A 13172-nucleotide genomic window follows, 5' to 3' on the forward strand; every position below is an offset into this window, starting at 1 on the left:
TGTTGCCAGTGAGTTCTGTTTGACCTCATCCCGCGCGGTTTCGAAAAATTGGATCTGCACAAATGGATACGAAGTCGTACTTGAAGTCATTTGGATGGAAGGAAGGAGAGGCACTCCAGCAAGGAGGCCTCAAGCGCCCTCTTTTAGTGGAGCATAAAAAAGATAACAAGGGTTTGGGCCACGGAAAAGACAAGGATGGGGAGACCTGGTGGGAAAGTCTATTCGATGGGCATCTCAAGAACTTGGAGGTGAGCAGAGACAGTGCCAGTGTAAACTTTAGTATTGATGAGAACAAAGTGGCGGCAACCATTCGAAAGAAGAACTCTCCGTTGTACCGAATGTTTATCCAGGGCGAAGGCTTGGAGGGAACGGTTGGGAAGACTGATTTTGAGGAGGTGGAGAGTAAGTTGAATGCGGAGGAGGTTTTTGAGAAACAGGTGCATTCGAAGTTGGTGGCTACTTTTGAGGAGGTGGAGGAGGAAGAGAAGAAGCAGAAAAGGGAAAAGAATAAGATAGAAAAGAAGGAAAAGAAAAAGATAGAAAAGAAGGAAAAGAAACACAAGACCGAGAAGAAGGAAAAGAAGGGAAAGAAGGGAAAGAAAGTCAAGAAAGACAAGACCGAGAAGACCGAAAAGACCGAAAAGAAAGTCAAGAAAGATAACGAAAAGAGAAGAAAGTCCGACAAAGACAAAAAGGTGAACCCAAAGAAAGACCAGACAAGCGAACACACAAAGTCCTCCAAACGAAGGCTTCCTGAGGAAACCAAACCCTCAAAAAAGTCCAAGACCACCCCCAATCGAAAATAATCTCGATTTCACACATTCTGCATATCATATACGTCTCATCTGTAATACACTAGTAATGATAATTCTTAAAAGATCTCCACACTTTTCTCTTCCCTGCGAGCGCGGATAAGGCCATCTCTCGGACAAGCCCATCTCACATCTCAATTAATCTTAACCCTGGCAAAAATGGTGGAACTTAGGCCCGCACGGCCCAGCGACGCCGTGGCCCTCGCTAGCATATACAACGATGCCTTGGTCAATACAGTGGCCATTTGGAAGTCAGGAACCGTCACCTCTGAAGAGCGTGTTCTGTGGCTTGAGGACAAACACCAAACACAATTCCCTGTTATCGTGGCCACCGACAATGACAAGGTCGTTGGGTTTGCCACTTATGGCTACTGGCGCCCGTACGACGGATACGTCCATACTGTGGAGCACTCGGTGTATGTGGACAGAAACTCCAGAGGAAACGGAGCTGGTAAGGCCATGTTGGTGGAACTCATTCAACTTGCACGAGCCCAGGGCAAGCACATGATGGTCGGCTGTATAGAGTCAGGCAATGTTGCTTCAATCAAACTTCACCAGAAGCTTGGGTTTGAGGAAAGTGGGACATTCAAGGAAGTGGGCGTCAAGTTTGGCCGGTGGTTGGACTTGACATGTCTCACACTCCAGCTCAACCCCAAGTGGAAGTTATGAGCAGGTGAGGCCCTGTGGTGGGAGAATGGTGTGTTTCTATATTCATCTTAACTAGTTGTTAAATAAATTCTGTAGCTGCGAAACAATCGCGATTTGTTACAACTCATGCTACCAGCATTCATATACCAAATTTTGGAACACAAACCCGTACGCATAGCGCTGTACGCTGTGGGTATGTATATTTTGTACATCGTTGTACTTAAGCGGTTGTTGCTATATATGTACCTCTTTTTCAGCGGAATGGCTGTAATGGTAGGAGTGATCCTTTATCATATCTTTGTGTTCAGTCCCCCCAGAATTCCCCACAAGCGTGCTACCCGCCGGTTCAAGCTTCTAAACATCGATTTGTGGCAAGATGAACAGGTAAAGTTGTCGGTGGACCCAGCAGAAGTGAACAAGCCGATTGTGGAGGAAGCGTTTCTCATATCTGAAACCCTCGAAGACTTCATATCCTTGATTATACAAGAGTTCATAGACGGCTGGTACACCCGAATAACGTCGGACTCATTGTTCCAGGATAGCATTCGCGTGGAGTTGAACCAGGTGTTTGGCCAATTGAAGAATCGAATCGTTGACATTGACCTTGCCAAATTGCTAGTATCTAAGCTTGTTCCCATAGTAAATGACCATCTACTGGACTATATACGAGCGGAGGAAAGAGTTCAAGGCAAGATCAACTCGCACAAACGAAGTGGTGACTCGATAGATCACGACATCGATGTGGCTCGCCACTATAGAAGAGGTAAGATCCATCCTGCCGTGACCGTCTCCAAAACCGGTGCCAGTAACATCAATGAAAAGGATTACTTGCGGGCCAAAGTTGGGTCTTTCTTGCCATACGTGCTTTCTGAGCGAGAGAAAAACAACGATATCGGCCTCTCCTTGGTCAGAGAAATCCTTGCGTGCACGGTGTTGGCCAATGTGTTTCAGATGCTTGGTGAGGGAGACTTCTACAACTTGTTGATAGTAAAGCTCATTGGTGATAACTTGAAAAGGAGAGACCAAGTCAAGAAGTTGCGGGCAGCTTTGGACGAACACACGCAGCAAAAACATGACGATGAAACCACAAAGATCAACAAAGACTATATTGTTACTGAGAACATGGATATGGTGGCCTATAATAACTGCTTGGAGAAAATAGGACGCCTCTCGTCTTTGGATGAAGCCAAGCAGTTGCGGATGTATGTTTCTTTTCAGCTCCTCCAATTACCACTGCCAAGCGATCTGAAACTTATAAGCCGGTTGCGAGAAGTTCAGCTGTTGGTGGAGACTAAGATCAAAGAACTTGAGAGAACCTCAGGGTTAGGTCTCTTGAAAGTTTTACATAATACCGTCTACCTCGATGAGTTTTCCAAGTATCTTGACGAGAATTCGAGAGGTGTTCTCCTCCAGTTTTGGTTAGCGGTGGAGAGAATCAAAGCTCCACTAGAACTTACTGATGATAAGCTTTCGCTTTCATTGGGGTTTTCGAATTCTAATGAAATCAGGGAGATCCACCAGAAGTATCTTCACCAAATCGGTGCCTCAAATGATGACTTACTGGTCATAGAAGAGTATATTAACTCCCAAGACTTGATAAACAAGAGCAAGTTGTACCAGGATGCTAGAGACAGATTGTTTCGCTTGCAAGAGCTGACTTATACTAAACTAGAATATGATTTTAAAGACTTCACCACTACAGATAGGTACAGAGACTTGGTTCAATCAGTCTCACACAGTGTGAACGACAGCAACGTTGTCAGCCCCACAGTCATCAAGGCTGTAGAAGATGCCTTTACACGGATCATGAAGAATAATACGGATTTGGATGCAGCGTATGAATCTGAACGGCAGGCTCAGGCCTCTGAATTGAAAAGGGGTCTTTTCGGTGAATCCTCCAGTCTATTTCAAGATACCCTTAACCACAATGCACAAAAGTACTCCAAGCTTTTCGACGATTTGAGTGACGAATCAGGAACCGACAGTGACTCGCTTAACTTTGATTCTGACAGTAATACCAACCTCCAAAGTTCAATGGAACTTGATGCAGATGCCCTTGGAGATGACCAGCAATCGTTGTTGTTGGCAGCTCCTGGAGACTTGAAATTGGCTGAAGAAATTGATAAGCTAACAAATGACATTCTGGTACTTAATGAACAATTGACGATTCTTGACCCGTTAATCAAAAAGGCCGAGCTTACCAACAATATCAGTGAAATCAAGATTTTGAAGAACTCCAAGGCCAGTTTGGAACGAGAGATAAGCTCAAAGGAGTTGCAAAAACAACAGTATATCGTCCAAGAAAACGATAACAGTTTGTACGGCAAGTCTCGGGTTAAGATCCTGTCATATATCAGTGGAAATGAAAATGGAAATGATTTTATCCTTTACATTATTGAACTACAGAGGTTTTCAAATAGCGATCCAAACACAAATACCGCTGGCTGGATCATTGCCCGTCGTTTCAGTCAGTTTTTCAAGCTCCATGAATACCTTCGCAGCCGATATCCTCAAGTCAACAATTTGAAGTTCCCAAAGCGAACTGTGTTCAAGCTCCAGCAGAAACAGATTGTTGAACTTCGAAGAGCTGCTCTTGAAGAATACCTAAAAGAACTCTTGGAGATTCCTGAGGTCTGTAGTAACCGGGTATTTCGGTCGTTTTTATCGTCAGAGAACTTCAATGTCCGCAAAAACCAATCTTTCGAAGAGACCACAAAACCCAAGAAAAACACGGTTGAAGCTCTATATCAGGGTATTTCGAATCGGTTCGTGGGAACCAACAAAAAACCTAAGGCTTCGGAAAATATTGAAGAGAACATGCTGAATCTTAGGGATATGGAGAGAGAATTGAAGTCGTTTGACGAGAGGGAAGTGTTTATCAAACCGCTCATCAACATTCTTATGACGGTATTCAAGCTTAAAAACGCCAAAAGCTGGCTTCGGGGACGGGCACTTCTTGTGATCCTTCAGCAGGTGTTTGGAACCACCATTGAGAAGAAGATATATGAACAAATAGCCCAAATCCAACAGGAAGAGAGCATACTCGATGTACTTATTCTTCTTAAAAACATTGTTTTTCCCAACGGTAAGTTCAGGGACCCACCCGTCATCAGGTCTGCTGTAGAACGGTACACTACCCAAGAAGAATCGAGGTTCCTACTCAGTGTGTTTATGTCTGAGACGTTTAGTACCATTTTTGGAGTGGGTAACACTAAGTACGCATTTTCGGTGGTGTTCAATTGCCTTCAAAACGACTTTCTTGTTCGACACCTTGTGTTTGAGCTATTTGACGAGATTGTGGATGAGTTATTTCCTGAGCTAAACCAGTAAAAAATTGTTAGGTATGCTTGGTTGTAGGAGTTAATCGCATTTGGTTGCGGTTGATTGCAGTTATTTGCAATTTAATTACGGCTCGGCAATAGTTGATTACAGTTCGGCACTAGTTGATTATAGTTTGGCACTGGTTGATTGCAGTTCGGCACTAATTGATTGCCGTCAATAGGCAAGAAACTACAGCCCATACCAATGTACACTAGTAAATATACAGGTCATAGAGATAAGAATATGCCCAATAGTGTGGAAAGAATAAGATAGAAGTCGTGTCCTGGCCTGTCTGTCGCACTCCTATTTGATCATATTTTCGTGGCATCGAGGCTTATCAATCACACATATATCTCTGTTGTTTGCCACTGCTAACTCAATTCAACATCAAATAATCATGTCGAAACAACCGCCAAATCAACCACAAGTTCCTGATGGTTGGCTCGCAAAGTTTGATGATAAATACAAAACCTGGTTCTACGTGGACTTAAATACCAAGAAATCGCAATGGGAGGCTCCCAGTGGAACAACATTTCCATCTGAAGCAACAGATGTACCTCCTCCTTCATACAGCCCCAATGCTTCCAAAGTACAAGGCACCGGTTCTGCTCCCACCAGAGACCAGTCCGGCTACGCTCAACAAGGAAACGGAGGTTATGCTCAACAAGGTTACGGAGGATACCCTCAACAAGGTTATGGGGCTCAACAAGGTTATGGGGCTCAACAGGCATATGGGGCTCAACAAGGTTATGGGGCTCAACAAGGATACGGAGGATACCCTCCTCAACAAGGGTACTACCAACAACCAGTTCAACAAGGCCGGTCCAGTCGTATGGGTGGAATGGGTGGAATGGGTGGAATGGCTCTAGGTATGGGAGGAGGTTTACTCGGAGGTATGTTAATTGGAGACATGATCAGTGACTCGCAGAACCAGTCGTACGCCGAAGGGTACAACGATGGGCAAGATGGTGGTGACTTTGGCGGTGGTGACTTTGGAGGTGGTGACTTTTGATGATATGGGAAGAGAAGTGTGCCCAGTGAACAGGCTGCCGCTATTGTTTGCTTGTTGACATATTTTCACTATTCTAGTTTCCTCTTGAGTCTGTCTTTCCAATGTGTTTGTCCCATATCTGTTGTATCTGTTATTACGGGGGACGCCTTTTTATTGTGCACGTGCTATTGCCTGTGTTGGTTATTGTTAAAACCTGTGTTGATCATATGTTACTGCTCCTGACACATTTGTGATCCTCGTATCTTTAGTCTATTTGTTATATCTAGGCTATTTGCCCTATCGTCTCTAGTCTACATCTATCAATATCACAACTGCGCGAAATTTTCAACCAACCAAATTCTCGATATTTGGCATCAACGATGAGATTCACCAGAGTGTTGAAACAAGCTGAAGAGGTGTTAATCAAGGCCGCTTCCGGTAACCCCACCGGTATCACTGGTCTTTACCAGCACCCTAATCCCAGACCGGCATTGATTTCCCTTTATAACCATACTTTGTCGTTGCTCGACACTAAATTCCCAAAACACTCTATTTACAGACAATCGGTTGAAGCTTTGACCAGAAACAGGTTGAAGGTTGTGGAAGAAAACGAGGTTTCCGAAGTGATTGAAAACAAAATCGGTGGTGGTTTGATCGAAGAAATCATCATCCAAGCCCATGAAGAGTTGGGTTTGGCTCATGAACTAGCTGAATTAAAGTGCTGGGAAGAGTTGGAAGAAAAGCCTTTGGACGACCAGTGGGTGTACTTTGGCAAGAAGATTTAGGGGTGCATGGCAATAGCAAGTAGAATAAATAACAATAAACAAATAGTACATAAGTAAAAGCATCACAGAGGTACATTAAGATTACCAACTGAACAGTAGCAACGTGAGAAACCGTAACTAGACTTACGATATACAACTTCTCTCACACAAATCCTCAGCTTTAGATCGATTACATTTCTACTCATACAACTATATATTCAAATACAATCTCCAATCTCTTAACAACAAGAGTTCTTGGACAACGCTCCCTTCGAAACATCAATTCCCGTGCTCTTTTTCTCTGGTTCTGCATCAACATTCTTGTCTTGAATAATACTTGCCAACTCATAAAATATCGAATCGACATTGATGTTGGACTTAGCACTGGCTTCTAAAAATGGAATGTTCAACCTCGCTGCCAACTCCTGTCCTTGTTCGGTAGACACCTGTCTGCCTTCGCTATCGTCACATTTGTTACCCACGAGGAAAATTTGTGCATCTTCATTGGCATGCTGGGTAACCGTCTGATACCAGTTATCAACATTTTCGAAACTTCTGGCATCGGTCACATCATAAATCAACACGATCCCCATGGCACCACGGTAGTACGCGGTGGTGATGGTTCTGAACCGCTCTTGGCCCGCGGTGTCCCACACTTGTAACTTGATTTTCTTACCTTTGCTCTCAATAGTCCTGATTTTGAAATCGATTCCAATGGTGGTGATAAACGACGGATTGAACTTGTCTTCGACGAATCTCAACAACAAACATGACTTTCCGACACCGGAGTCACCTACCAATAACAACTTCATGATCATATCATATGATCTAGATGGGGCTCTTCCACTCATGGTAATTATCTCCTTTTTGCTATTCTGGGGGTCACGACTTTTACGACAATAATTTCAAAACCAATGAAGCCTTAGAAATTCGGAACTTGAATGGATGTTGGGTTTATAGTCCTTTATGGGTAGTCAAGGATGTATCGGAACTGATGGTTGAAAAGTATCCGAGTCTGAGCAGTGCAAGGTGGTGCTTCGTTTTGAATTTTCGAGCACCTCACGGTTTCGCGGTTTCGCGTCGGCTAGTGAGCAGAACAGGAATGGCACCAACTAGCTGGTTGGGGTATCAGAATATAGCAGTTGTTACGGTCGCATGATCTATTAGCTATACAGGCATATTACGTCTACAAGAACGCCTCAACATTGATTTCCACACTCGAGGCCGCATATGGGATTTCAAACGATTTCATCACTTCCGGGTGCAACACCCCAAGAGAACCAATCACCTGCTCCTTGGCGTCAGGACCAGCTCTGAAGTAGATTTTGGCACCTCTTCCGGGGAAAAAGGTAGGGTTTTCACTGTCCTCTTCTATCCAGTAGCCTCTACCGGTATTCTCCTTTGGAAACTCAATCCAGTTGGCTCTTAAAGTCTGCATCAACTTACCCAACAATCCCTGGACGTACTCAAAGCCAGACGTCTTACCAGCGATGATGGCGGCCCAGTTCCGCTGGTTGATGGCTCTTCTCTCGGTAGCATCGTTCTTCAACACAATGTCACCACACTCGAAAACCTTGATGGGTAATGAGTGTTTTCTGTTTTCCTTGATGGTCTTCAATAACCCAGGTAACAAGGTAGTTCTGACAACCTGGTACTCAAAGGTCTTGGGGTTCTCCAACTTGACGGCTTTTGTTTCGTCATCCTTAACTCTTAAGAACTTGAAGTTTTCGTCGTGCGAACACAACGTCAACGCCATGATTTCGGAGTATCCTGCTTGAGCCGATGCAACTCTACAGATATCGGCTATTTTGTTGACAGGCAAGGCAGAAGCCACCAAACTCTCACTCTTGGGTTTGGTTTTTTTGATATTGTTGAATCCAAACCCAATGGCTGCATCTTCCATGATGTCGCACTGGTGCAAGATGTCGGATCTGGTGATGGGGATGGAAACCTCCAACAATTTGGAGTCTGAAGTCGATACCTCGGCCTCCAACTCCATTTTCTTCAATAACTTGGCGATGTCGGCTCCCAGCAAATCCAAGGCCAAACACGAGTTGATATAGGAGATTTCGGCATGGGCTTTTCTTGGAGTCACACTGGGGCATAACCGCAGTTGGCCATTGTGTTCGGAAATGATTTCCACCGGCTCGATTTCAAACTTCTCAGCACAGTGGGCAGAGAACATCGCCACCATGATCTGTACCACGATCTCGGTTTTGGTGCGGTCAGTACCTGTCACATCAATGAACACATTGGTGGTGTCCTTGGTGATCTTGGAGTGGTTGGAGTTGATGATGGGAGGCATCGAGCAAACAGTCCGGTTGGAATCCAACACCACGGGATAGACAGGGGACTCTCTGATGATGTGTAAATACTTGGATAAGTGCTTGTCCTTTTCGTAGAATTCCATGAGGCCAGGTCCATCCATAACCTGGGTCTGATTCAAAGGAGCAAATTTGACGTCTTGAGGTTTCAATGCTTCATAGGTGAAAGGGCCTTGGATGGTGTCCAAATCATGAGTTCCGATGGCCACCAACGTTCTGTTACGACACAAGTTCGTGTGCAACTTGTCCTGCAACGCTATGAACGAGTCATAAGTTCTCTGGTCGAACTTAATATTTCTCAAGATGGCCGCTGCCGCATAAGGACGAACTTCTTCCACCGACTTGTGGATGGTTAATTTGGTGGTTGGCTTGCTCAACTTGTAGGTAGGAGGGAGTTGTCTGCCCAAGAAGACGTTCAAGGCCTGGGCAATCCCTTCGAAACATAACATATCATATCTGTTGGCGGGCACCTCAATCTTCAACTGGGGTCTCTCGCCCGCGGTGCAGTCCTCGGTGGTGTCTTCGTCCAACTCGATCCCGAAGTCGAAGCACAACTCATCAAACTCCTGGGTGGTGTATGACCTACCTAAGTACTCATATAAGTCCTGTTTATCCACTGAAATAGTAGGCATGGCTGGGGCGTTGGATTGTGAGTCTTGAAACTTTGAGGAAAATTTTCGCGGGTTGTGGGTGGAGAGTTACGCGTGCCATGGTACATCTGGGCATGGCTGCAACTCGCAGCATATACTAGAGAATAGAGCTGTCCCAGCCTCTGCAATATTGAACGATGTGTACTTTTGACTTCATATTCCTGGGCGATGCTTTTGTGTCTGATGTTATGTATCAGACACAAAAAATTACAGAAATCGCAAAAGTCATATAAATGAGGTACGTGAAAACATTCACTTTATTATCGTTAAATGCAAATGTATATTTGTGGTAGAATTATGCTTTGTCCAAAGAAGATTCCAGTGGTTTCAGCAACATGTCGGAGGCTTTATGCTTGAGCTGCGTGGACTTTTGGGCTACAGTTTCAGAGATACTGGTGAGTACCGGCTTCTGCTCCGGCTTCAGCTCCAACTTCAGCTCCAGCACTGGCTTGGTGATAGGAACTTCCTGAGGGAGTTGCAGTTTATCAGGAATGGAAAGATGTTCGATTTCCTTTGCCTCCTTCAAGAGTGAGCCCACATCAAAAATGGGTGTAGGGTTTTCTTGCTCAATATACTCTTCTCCAGTGGTATCTGAAGATTCACCAATATCACTCCACCAGTTGTTTTGACGTCTTGAAAAAAACTTCTTCCATCCCTTCTTCTCCGTTTGTTCCTTTTGCTCATCCTCGATCTCCTTCTTCATCTTGGCCCGGGCCTCGTCGAACTCGTGAATCAACTGCCGTTGACGTTCTCCTTCCTCATTATCTGGTTCTTCGATTTCGGCAAACTCCTCGTCAAGAACTTCCCATTGAAGCTCCTGTAGAATCTTGGGAATGGCCTTTCTGTACGCCATATGACCCTCCACAAACTCGGTCACATCGATGTTCTCTATTCCGTACGAGTCGTTGATGGGTGCAATTCCTGCCACCGACGCCAATCCTCCTCCAGTTGCTCTGAATAAGTACCCAAGAACCCAGTCTTTGCGCGAGTAGCCATTGATGAATTTCCCGCTCACGACAGATCTGGCGAGTCCAAGCTGGTCTTTATTGATAGTGATAGGGGTCCCTAAGATTATGACGTTTTCCACCAACCCAAAACACCCTTTTTGTGCCAATTCCACCAAGCACGAGTAAATCACCCGAGACCCCAACGAGAATCCTACGAGTGTCATGGGCCGTACGCCAAGATTCCCCGACACTAAAGTATCGGCCAAGATCTTGCCTGCCTTCCAGGCCCTGTCCAACGAAACGTTCCATGGGTTATCAACAAGATAAGAAAGTTTGGATAAAGCCACGGGAATTTGAATGGCTGCCATCAACGACGTCAAAATCGTGGCCCCTAGGATCTGCTGGATGGAGCTTGTCAACGCTTCAGAGGCCAAAATCAGAATGGTTTGACCCATGGATTTCAACATCTCTGGTTCCCAAAGCACCGAAAACAAATCTCCCATTACAGGGTCGACAGTGGAGAATGGTAACCGTACGTCATCGGATTTACCAGTCATCCACCCACTGACGGTGATGATGAGGTTAGATCGCTTGTTATTGTGTAAAGGCTTCAATTCAAACGTTTCCACATCTCCTGCACGTCTCATACCAGCTTTGGAACCAACTTTCGCACCAAGCATAACTCCTCCCGTGGTAATGATGGTGGTACCTCCCACACCAGCAAGGAACCCACTGGTACCCCCGATTCCTACGGTGGTCAACCCGGCAGCCAAACCAGCACCTATAACCGGAGCGAGGAGCCCGGCAGAAAGGCCAATGGCCAAAGTACCTCCAACGGTAGCTAGTCCAATATATGCCATTCTTCTGCCCTTGTTCCGCTTTATATACTTCTGGATGATTTGTTTGTCATTGAGCTTATCTTCTTTGTCTTCCAATGATTTGTCCTTTGTCTCGAGCTCCAAGCTATTTAGAAGCCTACGCTCAAACTGGAACACTTCTATTTTTTCAATTGCCAATTCATTGGCAAACCGCATGAGCAACGCTCGACTGCGACTATCATAGTACCCATCACTCAAAAGAAGTAGAAACAAGTCACACACGAGCACCCAGTCAAGGCTCAACGGTCCCGGCTTCCTATCGTCTTCTTTGACCAAACTGGACGTCAAGTCCAGTACATTGACTCCATGGATGCTTAAATTCTCAATCATCTTCTGCTCGTCCTCATTAACATTCAAATGGGAGTACACCTTTCCAGAGATATACATGGACCAGTTGGCAAAGTTCTTCTGGCTGGCACTCAACTGACGGGCAACTTTGGATGTGGTGGACTGCTTGATACCTGCTAATTCAGCTGCCATATCCACCATTATGAGTTTGACTATACCCACATATGAGAACTTCTGTCCCTCGTTGAGCATTTCTCGGGTGGACTGCAACGCATCGGCCGTCTCCATTGTTTCGACCTCGTCATAGAGAATATCATCATCGGAATCTTCGTTGTTATCCTCGTGCCGGTACTTGGCCACCTCCTGCTTGTCTGTGTCTTTTGTAACAAACAAAAAGTCGGTTTTCTTATCCATTTCGGCATACTTAGCCACTTGCTCTGCCGTGTCAATACGTGTGTAGCCACCATTGACGTTTTTGGGGTCAAATCGATCGTGGTCTCTGCCAGATGAGAATTCCAAGTTTCCCTTCTCGTCATAGTAGTCTTGTTCTGTGACTGTTTTCATGGTCTTCCACGTTGCCATATCGTCCGCAAAAAAGTCGAAGTCAGCGTCTTTAGCGTCTTTACTGCCTAGTCGTTCGGTCTCCAGCCTTTCATTTATGGGCAATTGGGGCGTTACTCCGGGATTTCGAAGAGAGGCTCTGATGCCATGATCTTTAGGAAACCGTTTTCCCAAATCAAACTCGATAAATGACGACGACGTATCGTCATGGGTCGCATTGGTGGCGAGGGACCCGCCGGTGGCATCAGCTTCGTCGTCAGACGAGAGTTGTGTGGGTTGTGACCAGTTGTCTGTTGGTAACGACGGCAATTGGGATATACCTAAACGAGACCCATAAGCGGGCCTTTCGTGGGTAACGGACTGGGAAAGTGAAGATGTAGAACGGTTCCGGTTGTATGTCTCATTGGGATGTTGCATAGTGACCAGAGGATTCCAGGGCATACAAACTGTGATATGCCAGAGGGTTGCTGTAATATGCCAAATCGCGCATTCAGGATTAGAGAAAACCTCACAAGACAACAGAGGAAAACACGCCATTTACAGGGGAAAAAAGAGGTAAAACAAACAGAGAAACGAGTGTATGCAACATGGTTTTACTCAAAGCGTCGCATTAGCCAAATGGCCGTCCGCAGAGTACAGGAATATGTTGCACTGAATATGGTGACCGAGCTCAACCGCCAGGCGAGAGCTCAAGATCGATCCATTATTATACTGCCTGTCAGTGGAGCTACTCTGGTCCAAATTGAGGAAACCCACAACGTTAGAGAGGACCTGTGTCACGAGGACTTTGGTGTTCACCAACCGTGGCATTCGTCCGCTCAAACCTTCTCGTTGAGAAAGGACCGGTTGAAACCACAGCCGTCACGATGAGCCTAAATTCCTCCACAGGCGCCCCAAATGATGAACCTTGCTTCACGAGCACCGATCTGCCACAGAAAACGCCTACAGGTCGTTGGCAGCAACTCCCGAAGAAGTTTAGCTGTCAATT

General features: G+C 45.4%; 8 protein-coding genes across 8 annotated transcripts; 5 read left to right on the top strand and 3 right to left on the bottom strand. All coding sequences in view use genetic code 12, as the record gives it.

The window, feature by feature from the left end:
• Positions 1–62: 62 nt before the first annotated feature.
• PSN45_001383 (uncharacterized protein) lies at positions 63–806 on the top strand (the record flags this gene model as incomplete). Its single annotated transcript, XM_066157648.1, has 1 exon — positions 63–806. One exon carries the CDS (start codon positions 63–65, stop codon positions 804–806), a length of 744 nt encoding a protein of 247 aa, XP_066013745.1.
• A 165-nt stretch (positions 807–971) lies between these two features.
• PSN45_001384 (uncharacterized protein) lies at positions 972–1481 on the top strand (the record flags this gene model as incomplete). Its single annotated transcript, XM_006689974.2, has 1 exon — positions 972–1481. One exon carries the CDS (start codon positions 972–974, stop codon positions 1479–1481), a length of 510 nt encoding a protein of 169 aa, XP_006690037.1.
• A 219-nt stretch (positions 1482–1700) lies between these two features.
• TRM8_1 (tRNA (guanine-N(7)-)-methyltransferase (tRNA(m7G46)-methyltransferase)) lies at positions 1701–4790 on the top strand (the record flags this gene model as incomplete). Its single annotated transcript, XM_066157649.1, has 1 exon — positions 1701–4790. The coding sequence occupies one exon, from the start codon at positions 1701–1703 to the stop codon at positions 4788–4790; it is 3090 nt and encodes a 1029-aa protein (XP_066013746.1).
• A 388-nt stretch (positions 4791–5178) lies between these two features.
• PSN45_001386 (uncharacterized protein) lies at positions 5179–5793 on the top strand (the record flags this gene model as incomplete). Its single annotated transcript, XM_006689971.2, has 1 exon — positions 5179–5793. One exon carries the CDS (start codon positions 5179–5181, stop codon positions 5791–5793), a length of 615 nt encoding a protein of 204 aa, XP_006690034.1.
• Positions 5794–6152: 359 nt separating this feature from the next.
• PSN45_001387 (uncharacterized protein) lies at positions 6153–6557 on the top strand (the record flags this gene model as incomplete). The annotated part of the gene is made up of 1 exon (XM_006690424.2): positions 6153–6557. One exon carries the CDS (start codon positions 6153–6155, stop codon positions 6555–6557), a length of 405 nt encoding a protein of 134 aa, XP_006690487.1.
• A 218-nt stretch (positions 6558–6775) lies between these two features.
• On the bottom strand, positions 6776–7387 carry SEC4 (GTP-binding protein; the record flags this gene model as incomplete). Its single annotated transcript, XM_006689970.2, has 1 exon — positions 6776–7387. The coding sequence occupies one exon, from the start codon at positions 7385–7387 to the stop codon at positions 6776–6778; it is 612 nt and encodes a 203-aa protein (XP_006690033.1).
• Positions 7388–7722: 335 nt separating this feature from the next.
• On the bottom strand, positions 7723–9492 carry FRS1 (phenylalanine--tRNA ligase subunit beta; the record flags this gene model as incomplete). The annotated part of the gene is made up of 1 exon (XM_006690422.1): positions 7723–9492. The coding sequence occupies one exon, from the start codon at positions 9490–9492 to the stop codon at positions 7723–7725; it is 1770 nt and encodes a 589-aa protein (XP_006690485.1).
• Positions 9493–9805: 313 nt separating this feature from the next.
• On the bottom strand, positions 9806–12601 carry PSN45_001390 (uncharacterized protein; the record flags this gene model as incomplete). The annotated part of the gene is made up of 1 exon (XM_006689969.2): positions 9806–12601. One exon carries the CDS (start codon positions 12599–12601, stop codon positions 9806–9808), a length of 2796 nt encoding a protein of 931 aa, XP_006690032.2.
• Positions 12602–13172: the final 571 nt, after the last annotated feature.

This window comes from Yamadazyma tenuis, chromosome 2 (assembly GCF_029203305.1).
Source record: "Yamadazyma tenuis chromosome 2, complete sequence".
Taxonomy (NCBI): Eukaryota; Fungi; Ascomycota; class Pichiomycetes; order Serinales; family Debaryomycetaceae; genus Yamadazyma; species Yamadazyma tenuis.